Genomic DNA, 15498 nt, shown 5'->3' on the forward strand with positions numbered 1-15498 from the left:
TTTTCAACAAGAAATTATGGTAGTAGTAGGTCCTTACAGCATCATTCAGAAGCTGCAACCAAAATACCATAAATGTACAGCTAATACCGCATCACTTTTTACAGCATAAGCATGATTTTAAAAATTATTTTGGCATCTGTTGAAGAGATTCCCAAGATACAGGTCATCTACCTACCATAGTATCCAGAACATTGCAGTACCTACCTGCCAAATAAAACAATAACAACAATGATGCACATTAAATTACATGGAAGCATCTCAGCTTTTTACTAGGTTTATACATCAGCACCACTACGATAATGAAACAAACGCAAAAATCATTGACAAGAATTAAAAATACTGTAAGTTTATGTAAAATATTATCATTCATAAAACGGAAAAAAATTACAGTTTTACCATAAACTGAATAAACTATCTAAATAAAGCACTACAAAATGAGCATTTTGGGGATAGTAAGGAACTTCTGTTGTTAACTCACAATAATCAATATGCTGAGAAGTAAATTTCTAGCATATTGCAAAACGCTGTTTTATCTTTGAGAAAAATATTCACAGAGCAATACATCAAATATATTTGCTTTATCTGTGTCATTTTGACCATCTCGCAACATCCAAACTTGCTGATGCTTAGAAAATTATTCCAGATTTTGACAATATTTTGGGAATATGCTTGTTTATCACCACACTGCTCATCAGTGATACTTCACTCATCTCGGATGCCTGTAGTTGCCATTTGCCTTATTTCTTACAGCACAAATCAGCAGAAGTATCTATTGTGACTAATGCATTTGTGCCTGTCCTTATCCGACTAGAGTGTTTTTATGGCTTTAATAACCCATTCTGTATGCTGTACTTCTATCCCGAGCTGTTTGCACCTCCAAACGAAGGAAGACTTCTGCACATAATGTGGATACAGTGCTGAGAAATTACTTCCTCACCCGGGCATCCTCTTGACTCTTCAAACTGCATTTTAAGCAGCGATTAAATGCTCATTTTGTCCCTCAGAGTAATGATCTCATTCCAGCTTTCTGACTGATTGTCGCAATCTACTGTAATCAATCTGCAAATGTAAATCTGAAGGACAGAAATCTAATTCAGATTTATGTTCTCAGCCCTTAATATATACCCTATGACATTCAGTAGAATAGCTTACAGGAAGGAAAGAAAAAAGCCTCAGGCAATGTTACAGGGTTAGTTTTACCTCAAGTTGATTTTTACTGACAAGATTCCTACCTGTAATAGATTTAATGGTTTCACTGGATACCGTATGCCCAAGCAGGTCATACTGAACTAAACTGGAAGACTCTTCAGGAACTTCCACTGACTTCTCAGGTCCTTTTGTCCAGGTATAAATCATTTCACTCTTTGGATAAGCATCTACAACACAGCATCAGCTTACATAAATAGGAAACTACTTCTCATACCTTACTAAGAGCCCAATCCAAACCTACCGAAATCAAATAGCAAGACTCATGCTAACAACCTTAGAAGATACGCTTCACATTAAGTTACCCCCAAAAGCCACCCTCAGAGGAGAGTAAATAGCAGCTAAGGTCATATGTCAAATGTCACACACAAATTTACATTTGAATGAGAAGTCTAAACACGAGTTCTTTCTGGATCAGCCCTTATTGCGCATGTAAAGTTTATCTATAAATTATTTTAGAAATTTCTATCTAAAATTTTATCATTAAAATATACTAATATATAAAAAAGAGCATGTATAAGGAGGATACATTTTGGAGGCTGGGTGCACATTTCTTTACAGAGAAGAATTATTATACTGCAAACTATACAATACTAAAAACTGTAATATTTTAAACTTATGTTTAAAATATTTGCCAGAAAATAGAGGTCAGTAAAAAATTCACAATAGCCCAAAAATAAGCACACCCAAAGAAACATTTTACATTTAAAACAAAAGACATAACTTAGGACAAGCATTCAATCCCTACACAGCCCAAACTCCTGTTAAAATTAAATTAAATCCATCTTGCATTTGAAATGGCTACATCTTATTTCAAGTTTCACTGAGGAAAATATCAGATTAGTGTCAAGTGCAATTTCTGCTGGCTGGTGATTCTGCCTTTAGAAATATGCCTGTGGAGAAGTCCCCACGATTGAAGCCCCCACTATCGTACAGCAGATACCAAAGGCAATTCTGGCAGCACCTGGTCCCCAGTCTCACGGTAACAGGGATGAAAAACCTTATCAGAGCAGTGTCTTTAATATCACCCTTTTGGTTGGCTACCCAGCTGTATAAGCTAAATTTATGCTAAGGAGATTCTTGAGGAGCTTCCAGCCATTTCTAACTTCAGAGTTCTGGGGTCAAGGAAAATAGATTAATGTCCAGCCACTGACTACATAGGAGTGTAAAGCAGAGAAGTCAGTCACTGAGGAGGCTTAGAAGAGTGACGAGGTAATGGAGTGCACCAACCATCCCCAGGCGGTCTCAGAGATCTCTGCTGTGGATTCAAATCAGGGAATCATAACTACCTCCCTCGGTTGTTATGCAGTATGTCCCAAAATGTTCCTTCTAGACAAAGTTTGGAGATCATCCAAAAATTTATGTCTGACTTCAAAGCACAAAAGGCAAGCCACCAGCACTAAGATTCCTCTCACCAGCCTCAAAATTATTTATCTAGTCTAAACTTGCTATGCAGACTCCCATTATAGGCCAGGAGACAGACATATACAACTAAAGATCAAATCTCTGCACATAACCTGCACATCTATCTTAGGATGTCAATGTATGTGCCTCCACTAACTGTAGAGAAAGTCAAATAACCTGCTTCCCTAGGTGTCTTTTACCTGACTGTTGTAAGTTGAGATGGATCCCACCCTCTTCGTCTTCTCCAGAGAATTTCTCACTTCACTCAGTATCCAATATCCTCCCTAAGAACCAAGAAAATCTACATATTTCAAGCAACTGTGTAGCCAGAACAGTGGCGTTTAACGTAACAGCTGAATCACTGCCTGCTTTTCAATTCTCTGTCTGGGTTTAATTTTTGAGGCCCTAAATAAAATTTCCAAGGAACTTAACAGGAGTTTTGTCTGTATAAGGATTGTGTATCAAGACTAATATTCAGAAAGCTTAGAAGTTGCTTAAAATCTACTTCTATTTAAATTCTGTAGTTACAAGAAATTTTGTAATAGCAACTTACAACTCCCAAATTTGAGAGGACAAGCATGACCATCCATGGGAAAATCCACTAATCTCATGGGACACTCTGCACTTATTGTAAGCCTATAATGGAACAAATTAAATAGTCTCTGGTTGCCATTTTGTCTACGCAGTATAACTTTTGCATACAGTAATTGTAAGAAGCTGAACAAACACATTAGTTACCTCATTGTGTACAGGATGGTGCCATTTCTCATTATTCTAAAGAGTTTGTTTGGGGCTGTCATATTATGTGCAACAGACTTTTTCCCATTCCTGAAGAAAGTGTCAGGAGTCCACACCTTCGAAACCATCAAGTTGTTAAGTCTTAAAATTTCAATAGGGCCATCGTATTTTAATCTTTTGTCTACCCATGTCTGACGGAAGAAGACATCCATTGTATATTCCTGTATTAAATTGCAGAAAAACAAAGATCACATTTGCATGTATAAGTGTTTCCTGTAAAAAAAGAAATCCCTCAAGAGCAAAGAAATCAGTGGTAAAGAAAATGCTAAGTCCACTACACAAACATATTTCCACCAATTAAAGTGTGTTGTATACTTCTTAATAGCTTAATTTCCCACATTAGTCATATCAATAAATTGCTACACATATTTAATCATTAAGGAATAATTAATCTAATTAGCTTGCAGGAAGCAGGCAATTGAATTTGTAGTGAAGCATATAACTGGAAACAAAATGATCTCTGACAATAAGTGTCAACAGGTTTTTAAAGAAAAGATATCCATGGATTTTCTGCTGCTGGCTAAATTAAGAATACCAGGACAAACAATTACTTCCACTTTAAAGTCAGGAAAGAAAATTTAATTTCAACTCATGGAAAGTAAGCTTTTAACTGAGGAAAGCTATATATTTCCTTTGCCATGCCCATAAAACATGGATAATAAATTATATATAGATCTGTATATATACACATTTTTATTTAACTACGTAAGTATCCCAAAAGCCATTCAGATACTCCAAAGAAAACACGCAACAACAACTGCAGAACTGCAGACACAGGCACATCATGAGAAATCATATGTGAATGAATGGATGAAGGAATGCATTTCTCATCTCGGGAAGCTAAAGCATTTCACAAAAAAAAAAATCATGTGGCATTGAAAAAGTTAACACAGAAAGCTTTAAGTCCTTTCTAACTTACAGTTGTGATTTTGTTGTTAAGCCAAACAATGTTTTCTGACTTTATTTCAAAGTTTTCTGCATAATGTTACCATTGAAACCACTTGTATGGCGGGATCTATTCGCATGGGCAAGGAGGCATATCAACTAGTGTAATTCATGTTAGAATTATCTGTCGTCTTTTCTATGGCTGCATCCTCCACTGTGGTTTATAGTTAATCTATGAAAAGTTTTGTTCCTAGTGTCATTTCTTGCTGGTGACTTCGTAGCTCATAAGTAGCAGTTTCTGTTATTAGCTGACAGATTTTTGTAATACGAGATTTCAACCATTTTCATTACACTGGGTACCAAAGTCACCCAGCTCTAAAAAGACATTCTGATCATCCCCTGTACTGAGACTATATCACACTTTGCTGTTTCAGTGAGTTTTACGAGTGCAGCCACATTCAGAATACATTGGGTCACTAATGGATATATTAACTGAAAATTATTCCAAAAACAATTCCTGGATCCCTGAATAGCCTCCTAACTAATCGCTAATGATGAAAGGGGAAACATCTGCTGTAAACTTTCCTTTTGCCAGTTCCTTACCTACCTTCAGTCCACGTTCTCACTCCTGCCTTCTCCGATAAAACTAATAATTTCCCATGTGGCACCATGTCAAATGCTTCAATGAAACCTGAGAGATCCCATGCAGCCCTCATTTTAGATCTGAGGCACACATTACCAGATTTCTTTGGGACCAGATTCTGGTACCCCTCGTCACACTGAACAGCATCATACTGTACATGACAACCACTGAAAGGGTAAGATGCATTTCAACACGAGACTGCTGTCACAAATCTAGCCCCTTGAAATACCACTGGATTATAGAAGTTGGTGAGAGTTATGCTGGATTTGACCTCAAATGAATGCAGATACCGTTCAAGCAAAAATAACAGTATGTGCAAATGTAATGTTTCTCTTCTGTGACTATTTCATGCATGTCACTTTGACGTTCAATTTCTGCAGACACTTATGAAAACCCTTATCAGTCAAACATCTGCTGAAAGTGATGCTAAAAGGGGTACAAAGATCAGTAAAGGGCATTCATCTGAAATGAAAACATCACAAGTACTTGTGAAACAATGTCATTATTATTCACCTGAGAATAACACAAGTTTCAGAAAGGAAAGGCAATTTCAAAGATATTACGTGTTTTCCCCACAGCAGACTGACTTAGATGCTCCCTGCAAGGCCCAATTCTGCTTCTACACCACAAAAGTCTGTTTTAAATCCTATGAAGTTAATTCCTTAAGCCAGCCAAAAACCAGTGTAAGTGTGACTAGAATCAGGCCTGATGTATCTAATTATAACCTGTAAATTAAGCTGTTACTAATCTTGTCTACTTTGCATGATTGACAGAACAGCACAGATGAAGCATCCACTCCTTACTGCAGTTAATGGTTTCTACGAACCAGGAAATGGCATTTTAATCCCAGAAATACATACCATTTCTACATCAGAAACAGGTCCAAAACTGGTGACATATATATCTGTTTTGACTTCAGTAACAGGACCTAATGTACGAAAAGGAAGTGAGCAAGATAATTTGAATTTTGCAGGTTAACAATTCCCATAAATGATCCCAGCATGTGAACAGTTACTGCTTTGAGGGTTCTGTGGACAAGTAAGAGCAAAATGCAAATACAGGTCATTTCAGATAAGTCTCTAATAACAAGCACTGCTCAATCACCTTTACCATGTAAGTAAATCAAAAGCAGCATTTCCATGCAAAGCCCCATTCAGAAAACCAATGTTGACTCAACAGATAAGAAAACAGATGCCAAAAAATTAAAAGGCTCACTGAAAACACCGTGCTAATCAACAACAAGCACTGCATTCAGGAAATCCACATTCCCCAAGGCATTTAGTACTAACATTCGGTCCTACTGGTAATAACTGGATATTAGCATACCATGCACTGGGCAATTTAGTACGGCAGGATCAAGAACTGCATCCATATCCTGTGATGCACTTAAGTGCTTTAATACTAAAAATCAAAATAAAAGTTGGATATCTAATAATTTTTGAGGGTCTGAACCTAGGTGCAGATGCTATGACAAAACCTGTCTTGAAATCACTAGTGATACTAGTTCAAAACAGTGCACCAGGTCTTGCATCAGAGAAAGCAGTTTCGTTTTAACGTAACATTTCCTTTAATACAGGACAAAACACCTTGAAATTTCAGATGGGCATTAACTCTACAGTACACTCTACAGTTTCCTTAAGCCAAAGAACACATGCACTAACTGATTTCTCTGGGATTTAGGTCTGTTCCCAATGTAAAAGGCTAGAAAGCTGCTAATCGTTACCAGTTATTATGAGGTTCTGTGATCAAAGCATTAGTTAACAGTTTAATTCAGGTAATTAACTGACATCGTAAATTAAAAAAAAAAAAATCTACCGGTGGTCTTGCCAAACAGTATCTGTTTGGAAAAAAAAAAGTATGATCTACAAATTCACAACCACAGTTTCTAAACCCCTACAACTCAAATTTCTAAAGAGGATAAGTGCTTTCATCTGGTGAGATCTTCTTTTCTTTAGCTCTCAGAACACCGTAATTTTATAATCACATCAAATTGAGCAAAGGGACAGATTTTTCTCACAGGCATGAGCTGCTTGTCCTCAGGCATTGATTTATTTTGTTTTATTAAATGATTACAGGTTCATGGGCAATAAGTGTTCAGAGATTTTTTGCAAGTTTATTTTTTGGAGTTTCTCAGAAAGAAGGGGAGAGCTAAGACCAAAAAGCTAAGCTCCGACTCAGCAAGCCTACGATTTAATGCTATTAGAAATTCTATAGCACAGGACTATGCCTGAGTTCACTCTTCAACTAGAAGGTTGAAGAGTTCAACTAGAACTATTCTGCTCTCTAACCTTTATTTATTAGTAGGACCCCTGAGAAAGAAGAAAGCAGGAATTCTCAGACAATAACGAAGCCACAAAGTACGGTTGAAATTAAAGTTTACTTTTGGTTGCTTGCCCGATATGATGGCAGTACAGTGATGAAATAAATGTTAAAATCATATTTTAGGCCACTAGCAAATGGCAGATGAATGAGGATCTACAAACATTTTAAGCATCATAACAGTTATCCAGCTAGTACTGACGTGCAAATCCTGGCTTTGCATCCAAAACCTCGGCCAAACAGTAAAACGTTTGGTAGGAGTGCAGACAGCAGGAAGGGGCAGTGAAGTTGATTTTCTCCCTAATGCTTTTTCTCCAATTGCAGCCCTGTCGTGCTCCATGTCTTCCACCTACATTGTCAGTTCACAACTGTTAAGGCCAAACCTTGGATTTTCTAGCACATACCAGTACTTAATGCCAACCCAGGAGTATCTATGGTGACATGAAAACCTACCCCTTATTCTTCTTGTTCTAGAAGATAACGTAACTCCAGTTGGTAACAATAGCAGGGGTACAAATAGTGAGTCATGCTGCTGCTTTTTTTTTTTTATGCTATTATTAATTGTGGGAATTCCTGTCAACGAGGAGGCGATCTGTAGTCACCTAATCTACTTTTACTGGTGATTTAAGCAGCCCTCCAAAATGAACGTGTTGCACCATTTAATCAACTCAGTCTGTGCAAGCAGAAGATTCTATTGAAATCCTTAACACTCTATTACTGGCAATAAAATGCAGCAAGTTGTAAGAAGGCCAATTAACTTTAAATATGACCATTTGGGCTTATCCCTCAATGGATGTTCAGAAAGCATCTATCCACCATAAATCTTCAGGAATGCTGAAGAACTATTTATAACATACTGGTGTGCATTTTTATGTCAATGAAATAGGAGGAGAGTCCTACACACTGCAGTGGGAACAGTTAAGTCTGAATCACTGCTTGCAAGATAATATACTTTAAAGAAGCTCAGGCAGGATTAAAAGCAACCCCTGCAAAAAGCCAGAATAGTTCAGTGTTAGATGGAGATGTTACACGTGGGCTGAAGAAGCGATTCCAGGCCCTAACCCTGTGAAGAGGAACATAAGACAGCTCTCCCATGCATTTTATGCCAACATATGGGTTGAACTGCAGCACAGCTCCCAGCGAAAGACTCTGGGCTCCATTATCCCCGCGTCTCCATGGGCAACTGTCACTGCAGAGATCTCCACTCTATGTAAACAGTCAAATCCTGCACAGGTTTTCTGTATATTGCAAATTTTGCCATCAAGAGTCATGTAACCAATTGGCAATATCAGCAAACAAGTCTGTACAAAGGCTTCAGTATACACAGTACAATTTAAATGCTAAGTGCAGTTGCTGCTGCTATTATGAGATCAGTCCCAGGATACATAAACTACATGAAATTATATTACATCAGTTCCTACAGCTACATTTAAAAAAAAAAAATAGTTGCTACAGATTTTTTTTTTTTAAAGTATAACTACATGTGAGAGATTTGGTGCTTTCGCTTTCCAAATTCTTCCTGCCTGAACAGGGTTGATAGCTTTTAAGTCAAGGAAAAAAAAAAGAAAAAGAAGTCATCATATGAAGCATGTTCTCTTGTTCCATTCTATCAGAAAGAACAGCTGAGGACACTTGCTACATGTAAGATTTCTGTTAGGAAGCCAGAACTAGATAAGGCACTTTTAAAATATTAATGTAGAATTCAAATACGGGGGTTACATTCTCTACCAAAAGACAAATACAACAAACACAGCATCACACATAAGTTTTGCCTCTATGTATGTTCATCCATCAGCATGTCTGAACCCTGAGAAGGGAAAAATATACCTCCAAAAATGAGGAGATTACTGTTTCTTTGCCTGTTCATCAGCAGATAATCTCTGCTGAGACAGCCAACAAGCTTGATACTGCTGCCAGTTTTCATGATGTGGACACCTGTCTACTAAGAAGTGGACTAAGAATATCAGCTAATTTTATACAGGTCACTAAACAACAGACAGATGGTAATGACTTCAAGCATTACTAACCTCGGCCAAATTCAAATCAACTACAGGTATCTAACACCATATCCTGTTAAGCCTTTGAGTCATCTACTCTCACCACCTGAGGAAAGCTGGACAACTGCCTGGAAAAAAAAAAAAGGATCAGCTTCACTTTACAGTGCTCACTTAAGTCCATTTGCAATCTAAAAAATAAATAAATTACTACTTCTATTACGCTGAGCAATGGAACCTTGAAGGTACATGTGAGTTCTAATAAGAGCAGATAATCATGTAGATATTTTTCTGTTCTCTAAAAACAGAAAATTGTCTTTGTTCTTCAAATTTATTCTGTGTTTATTTTCTGACTAAAGTAATTCCTCCTGCATTGACAGGAAATTAAACTATTCAGAAATACTGTCCATCAGCTGAACATCATACAGCCTAGAAGGCACAGAGAAGCCCTCTCCTACCCTTCTTAGGGGAGACGATGGCCAACATAGAATCATAGAGTCATTTTGGTTGGAAAGGACCTTTAAGATCATTGAGTCCAGCCATTAACCTAACACTACTGGTAAAGTCCACCACCAAACATATTGAATTCCACCAACTACTCAGCTGCATTTTCACAGGTATGAGATCATGAGAAAGAGTATGAAAAGAGGAAGTAAAAAGGAAAATGAATAAACATGGTCCTGTTCCATCTACTTATGAGCCAGCGTACGTGGCAACTTCTAAACAGAAAGCCCCAGGGCTATCACCACTTCACTAGCTGATAGACAGACCTGCAGCTCATGCCAGACTACCTCGAACAAATAACAGAACCCAAGAGGAAAGAGCGCTCCAGCTTCACCAACTGATGGGCAACCACACCACAATGGGACAGTAACACACTGTGGGTGATACTGTCAGCCTGTTCAGAGATAACAGCAGTGGGTTTCACAGTCAACCTAAGAGCCGTGGGCAGGAGGCAAGTCACACGCCACCTTCCTTCTTTGGTTTGGCCATGAAATTGGCAATTAAAAGCAAGACACTAGAGAAGAGATGTTCTCCAAAACACCAAACAGAACAATTAATTAAAATTAGCAAATACATGGCAGCACAGAGTGACGCTGTCCTCACCAGCTTCAGCCCCCCCATTGCTTCTTACTTCCCAAAGTGTGATAAGTTACCATATCATGACAGTTTCAAGGACACTGTTACATTTTATGAAGTTATAATCCAGTACAGCTTTGAACTGGGTCCTTACTTATGTCACGAGTTGCTCAGGTAAAGTGTGAAACCATGCAAGTGTTTAAAATGGCAAAGCAGACCCAGGCTTTTTACTTCAAGCAAATAACGCTCCTTTCAAAAAGTCATTTGGACTTCTATAGTCACTTTGAAACTAATCACGAGTAGAATGGTAATTTTCAGAGAAAATCCAAGTTTTGCTACTTTCTATAGTTTTCCTTTGTGTCATACACAAAATTTTTAGCAGATGGTGTCAGGGTCTAACTAGAAAGGCTTTTGGTTCAAAGTCCTCCAGCTGAATCAAAATAGCACTGTGGTAACACTCTTGAAGTTTTCCAGCAGATAATGCTTTTCATTAATCACACTACAAGTGGCTTCTGTAAACACTGTCCTTACAGAATGGTTTTGACCGGGAAACCCACACACATTACAAATGACACTCTGAAATTCAGGATATTGACAAAATGGAGCATACAGTGTAGGGAATGGAACTGACTTCATTTTCAACACGCCATTTTCAAACATCATACAGCTTTACTTTATTCATTAGTCGCTAAATACCTTCCCTGAAATTCAAAACTCTTATGCACTTTAAGTCTTCCTGACAGCACTTGGGGGTTTTATCCTCACCTACACAAAACTGCCCATTCTGCTCTGTTTCATTAAATTTCTAGGTGAAATCTCTTTGCTTCTTTAGATTTCCTCCCTCCCCAAACTTAATGGAAACTTTCACTTAAATGGTCTTTAATAACCTTTTTCATAAACCCTTTTGTTTTTGTTTATTACACTACCAAACCTCATAGTGCTTAGTAAGTGACAGCAACTTTTTAGGTTTTTTAAATCCATTTAATGAAGTGAGTTTGTAATGTAAGGTGTCAATCAAATGACATGGGGAACATTCATTCTTCTATTAACCCTCAACATACACCATGCTTCTACACAAGAAATACCAATACAAGCTTCCATATACTCTGTTGAGGTTCAAAATCCTGCTGAGAGACCATTTCCACATTTGTGGAATGCTCAGGCAATTTAACTTCTCGTCCGTAACTACCAAACATTGTGCTAATTAATGATAGCGTGGAGAATTTGCATCCAGTTTTAGGAAATCTCCAAAATCTAATGTTTTCTACTTCGCTCTGCATGCAAAAAAAATCTTCATGAATTGTTATTTGTGGCAACTCAGAAAGATGCCAGCAAAATTCAGAATTTGGCTACCTCCCCAAGTCTGATTTTAAACATAATTTGTGCCAGAATTAGAAGTGTTTTCATTGATCCGAAGTTTCAAATCAGCACCAGTCAGACCTCTGTGCGGCCTTTTGTTCTTAAAATAAAATCTTCATTTCATTTTGAGCCATGTGAAAACTAGATGGTCAATCAGCTTCAAGAATAAAACAAAAATATCCTGCTGTTCATCAGAAAGTGATGTGGCTTTAACGACACCAAAACACACTATACTTTCCATCTCTAAATGTTCCCATCCCCTCTGACATTTTGTTTGCTGTGCTATAAACTAGTGAGTGACCCACTTTTAAGATGCAAGTCCCATTTATCATAAAGATTTATCAGCAAAAAAACCTCTAAATATAGGGAAAACTTGATTTGGATAGTGTATATTTTAATAACTAATCCATAATTATTACTCTGAGTTATGTCAAAAAGTCAAATCCGACCAATCGCAGAAGTTTCTTTCTTTGGTTGGTTTTGGTCTGGTTTTTTTAGAGGCTGTTCTTGTAAAATCAGATGAAGATAACTTGCTGTAAGGAGCTAGGGAGACAGGCATCATTTTCAAAAACAAAGCTTTTTTTTCCCCATGTTACTTAGAAGTTCAAAACTCAAAGATGAGTGGTTTAGATGTTGTAAGGAAAGAAGAAGCAATAATATCCATTTTGTGAAATATTCACCCAGACGTGTTTTTCCCAGGCTAAAATCTCTCTTATTTACTTCAATATTGCCATTATGAAAGTTCAAGGAGATACAACGGACTTTTTTGCCTTGATAGCATTTTGCTGAAAGTCTGCAACACTTACTGGGGAAAAAGATCTACTCTTGCAAAATATCCTGCAAAGGACAACTGTATCAGAATAAAAATCAACATAAACTGTATGTCATATTACATATTTAGTAGTTGTTTAATTTTGGAAATCTGATAATGCTCATAAAGCATCTTTGCTAGATGACTAATTAGTTGGCATTCAACCTAAAATGATGCCAAACATAGCACATCTCTTGTACGCATGCAGAAGTGTCTGTAACCTCTCTGCAAAGACTAAATTGCAGAAGGCTATCAGTTCCCAATGATTCCTCTGGGTGCTAATAAATTTAGCTTCCTCCTCACTTAATGTGTAAGCTAACTCATAGGCGGCCTCATTTATTCCATACACTTAAAATAATAAAGGAGTGATCAACGATGCCAGGTGTTGTCCTTTAACAATCACGATCACACATGAGAGCACCGTATGTGGCATATGGGGAACATGTTGGCATACCTGTGAGTGTAGATGGATCACGTGTATGAAGAAAGTACTTTCAGAGGAGGAAAAAAGTATTTTGCAACATAAACCTATGCAAGGATCTCGGTCAGTCCTGTATAGGAAGCAGCCTAGAAAACACTCATTATAGCTTTGTTAATCATGAGAATGACTGTAGCATTTCTTTTTAAATCTTTTTTTTTTTTACTTTCAAATTTGTATTTTTAGGATCTTCATTCCAGATTACAAAATTAACCTTAATTTCATCTGGATCCTAATGATTTTTGGTTCCAAGTCCCTACACAGTAACATCAAAACCAATAAAGAACAGCAAGCTTGTCTGCTTGGTCAGCAGCACAAAACTGCATCTTAACAGCCTGGGGCACAAAATCCCCACAAGCAGAGCACAGGCGAAGGCAAATTCGAGACTCCTCCACTTCTAATTCCTACACAGCAATTAAGTCTACTACTTCTAAATCAAAGCTGGAACGAGCAACTGTGGTAAAGAACTGGTGTGCTCAAGCACCTCAGCTCTGTTCTTCCCGAAGTAATGGAACAGAACCCATCAAAGACCTGACCTCTTAGGCTGGTAAAAGTACACTTGTTTCTATTAGGACCCGATCCGTGGCATTTAGGAGTCAAAACCTGCCAAGAACCAGAAGAATGGGGATGTCAGACAGGTCCCTCCATCCCCACCAAGCCAACGCACACCAGCTTCAGGGCTTTTTTTTCCCCAGCGCAACAGCAGCAGCCCCAGCGCAGGGTGTGGGCAGAGCAGCGGAGCGGGGGCTGAGCCCGGGACCGCCCCAGCGGGGCCCCCACGGCCGGGGTGGCTCAGCACCCCCGGAGCTTTCGGGGCCAGGCGCTGCCGGCTCTTCCCTCCCCGGAGAGCTCGGACCCCGGGGCGGGGAGGGGGGCACACACACGTTTTCTATCAGTAACGGGTCGGTACGAGCGGCGAGCGCTGCGCCCCCCGCCCCTGCCCAGCACACCCCACACACACACCGCACCGCCACCGTACCCCCGAATCCCGGTCGCAGCCGGTTGTCATAGCCATCCAGGAGGCTGTTCAGGATACTGGTGAAATTCTCCGGCCACAACTTCTCCTCTTTTTTGCTCTGCCCTGGCGGCCCGGTGAGACTGCGAGGCAAAGAGGGAACGGGTGAGCGGAGCCGCCGGGAGCCCGCGGGGGCACCGACACCGGCCGCCCCGGGCCCCCCGCCGCCGCCGCCGGGGGTACTCACCACGTCGCCAGGCACAGGCAGTGCAGGAGGGCGATGGACAGACCCGACGACATGGCGATGGCTGGCTCCTTGGCAGAAACCATCTTTGCATGCCATACTTCACGCCTGGGCACGTTAAACGCCTTGTCCGGGGCGGGGAGGGGGACGCGGGGCCCGGCGGGGAGGGCGGCGGTGGCGGCAGCCCCCGGCGGCCCTACATGCGCGGCGCCCCGGTTGCCAAGCGCCCGGCACGGGCCGAGGAAAGGCGACTTTCCCCGCGCCGTTAACTCTCTCGGGGCAACAGGCGCCGGTCCCCGCCGCTCCCCCCGCCCCGCCCGCGGCCCCGCGCTCCGCCCCCCCCTCCCCTCGTGGCCGCCCCGTGGCGGAGGGCGGCCGCTGCAGTTCAATCCGGCCGGTCGCCGAGGCCTGGAAGCTGCCTGCTGCCCGCCGGCGGGGTGCGGCGAGGGGGGTGCCTGTGCGGGAAGGGTGGCTGGGGGCGTCGCGGTGATGACCGCGGCGGCGAAGTCTTCATTTGTCCCAATCGTTTCTGCTCCCCAAGGGGGGGAACAAAACCAAGGTGGGGGATTAATTCCCCAGCGAGGGGGGTTTGGGAGCAGGAGGGTCCCTCTGCTCCCACGTAAGAGGAGCTGGGGGCAGAGGAGAGGAGAAGAAAGAGCTCTGACTTCAAGGTTAAAACAGAGCACACCCAAAATGGATGGGAGGGAGTGGGTTATCCCAGGTTTCTAAAAGCAAAAATGCCAGAATAAGGGACTGGTTTCACATTATAACTTTTTTTCCTTTTCATTCCTATAATTAGGAAACAAGATCTGGTGACCCAAATAATTTCCATTATACAAGGTCCAAGGGATTCTGCAGCAATTACAGTAAAATCCACTCAGAAGTGTTGCTAGTCTGTCACAGGCTGTTGGGATGGTTGGGCAGAGAGGGGAAGAGAGGTGGAAAGGAAGAGAAGGGGGGGTTGTCCCCCACACAAGAGGTATTGACAATAAACAACTTGTTCCTCTGATCATGTGTGTTGCAGGGACAATTGTTTAGATTTGGAAATCAGTGGCATGTCAATTTTAATGAGGATGGTGAAGTTCATCGTGCAGGAGCACATAGAGCAGGTATTGTAATTGACTCCGAGACTACAGTACTGTCAATGCTGACATGAAAAGGCTTTATTCATTACTTGCTACAGTATCTCCCAGCACTGAAATGCCTGGTTATCCTTGAAACTACTGTACACTTCAAATCTTCCTGATTGTACTTCAGAGCTTGTTCCAGCTAGGGTGCCCTTTGCTGATTCCTTTGAAAAACAATTAAAGCTGTGCTTGAAA

At 40.4% G+C, this 15498-nt stretch overlaps 1 protein-coding gene across 2 annotated transcripts in view; it reads right to left on the bottom strand.

The window, feature by feature from the left end:
- The window catches only part of GABRA4 (gamma-aminobutyric acid type A receptor subunit alpha4), a 39615-nt gene extending 25345 nt beyond the window's left edge, over nucleotides 1–14270 (bottom strand). Inside the window, exons 1-6 of one of the 2 annotated variants that reach the window (XM_068402841.1) lie at nucleotides 14242–14270; nucleotides 13957–14075; nucleotides 5797–5864; nucleotides 3349–3569; nucleotides 3164–3246; nucleotides 1233–1376 (exon numbers count right to left, since the gene is read on the bottom strand). In XM_068402841.1, the coding sequence (XP_068258942.1) occupies nucleotides 1233–1376; nucleotides 3164–3246; nucleotides 3349–3569; nucleotides 5797–5864; nucleotides 13957–14075; nucleotides 14242–14270 (664 nt within the window). Of the gene's footprint in view, nucleotides 1–1232; nucleotides 1377–3163; nucleotides 3247–3348; nucleotides 3570–5796; nucleotides 5865–13956; nucleotides 14076–14179 lie in introns of both variants that reach the window. The other variant, XM_068402840.1, reaches the window with a different exon arrangement.
- Nucleotides 14271–15498: the final 1228 nt, after the last annotated feature.

This window comes from Nyctibius grandis, chromosome 6 (genome assembly GCF_013368605.1).
Source record: "Nyctibius grandis isolate bNycGra1 chromosome 6, bNycGra1.pri, whole genome shotgun sequence".
NCBI lineage: Eukaryota > Metazoa > Chordata > Aves > Nyctibiiformes > Nyctibiidae > Nyctibius > Nyctibius grandis.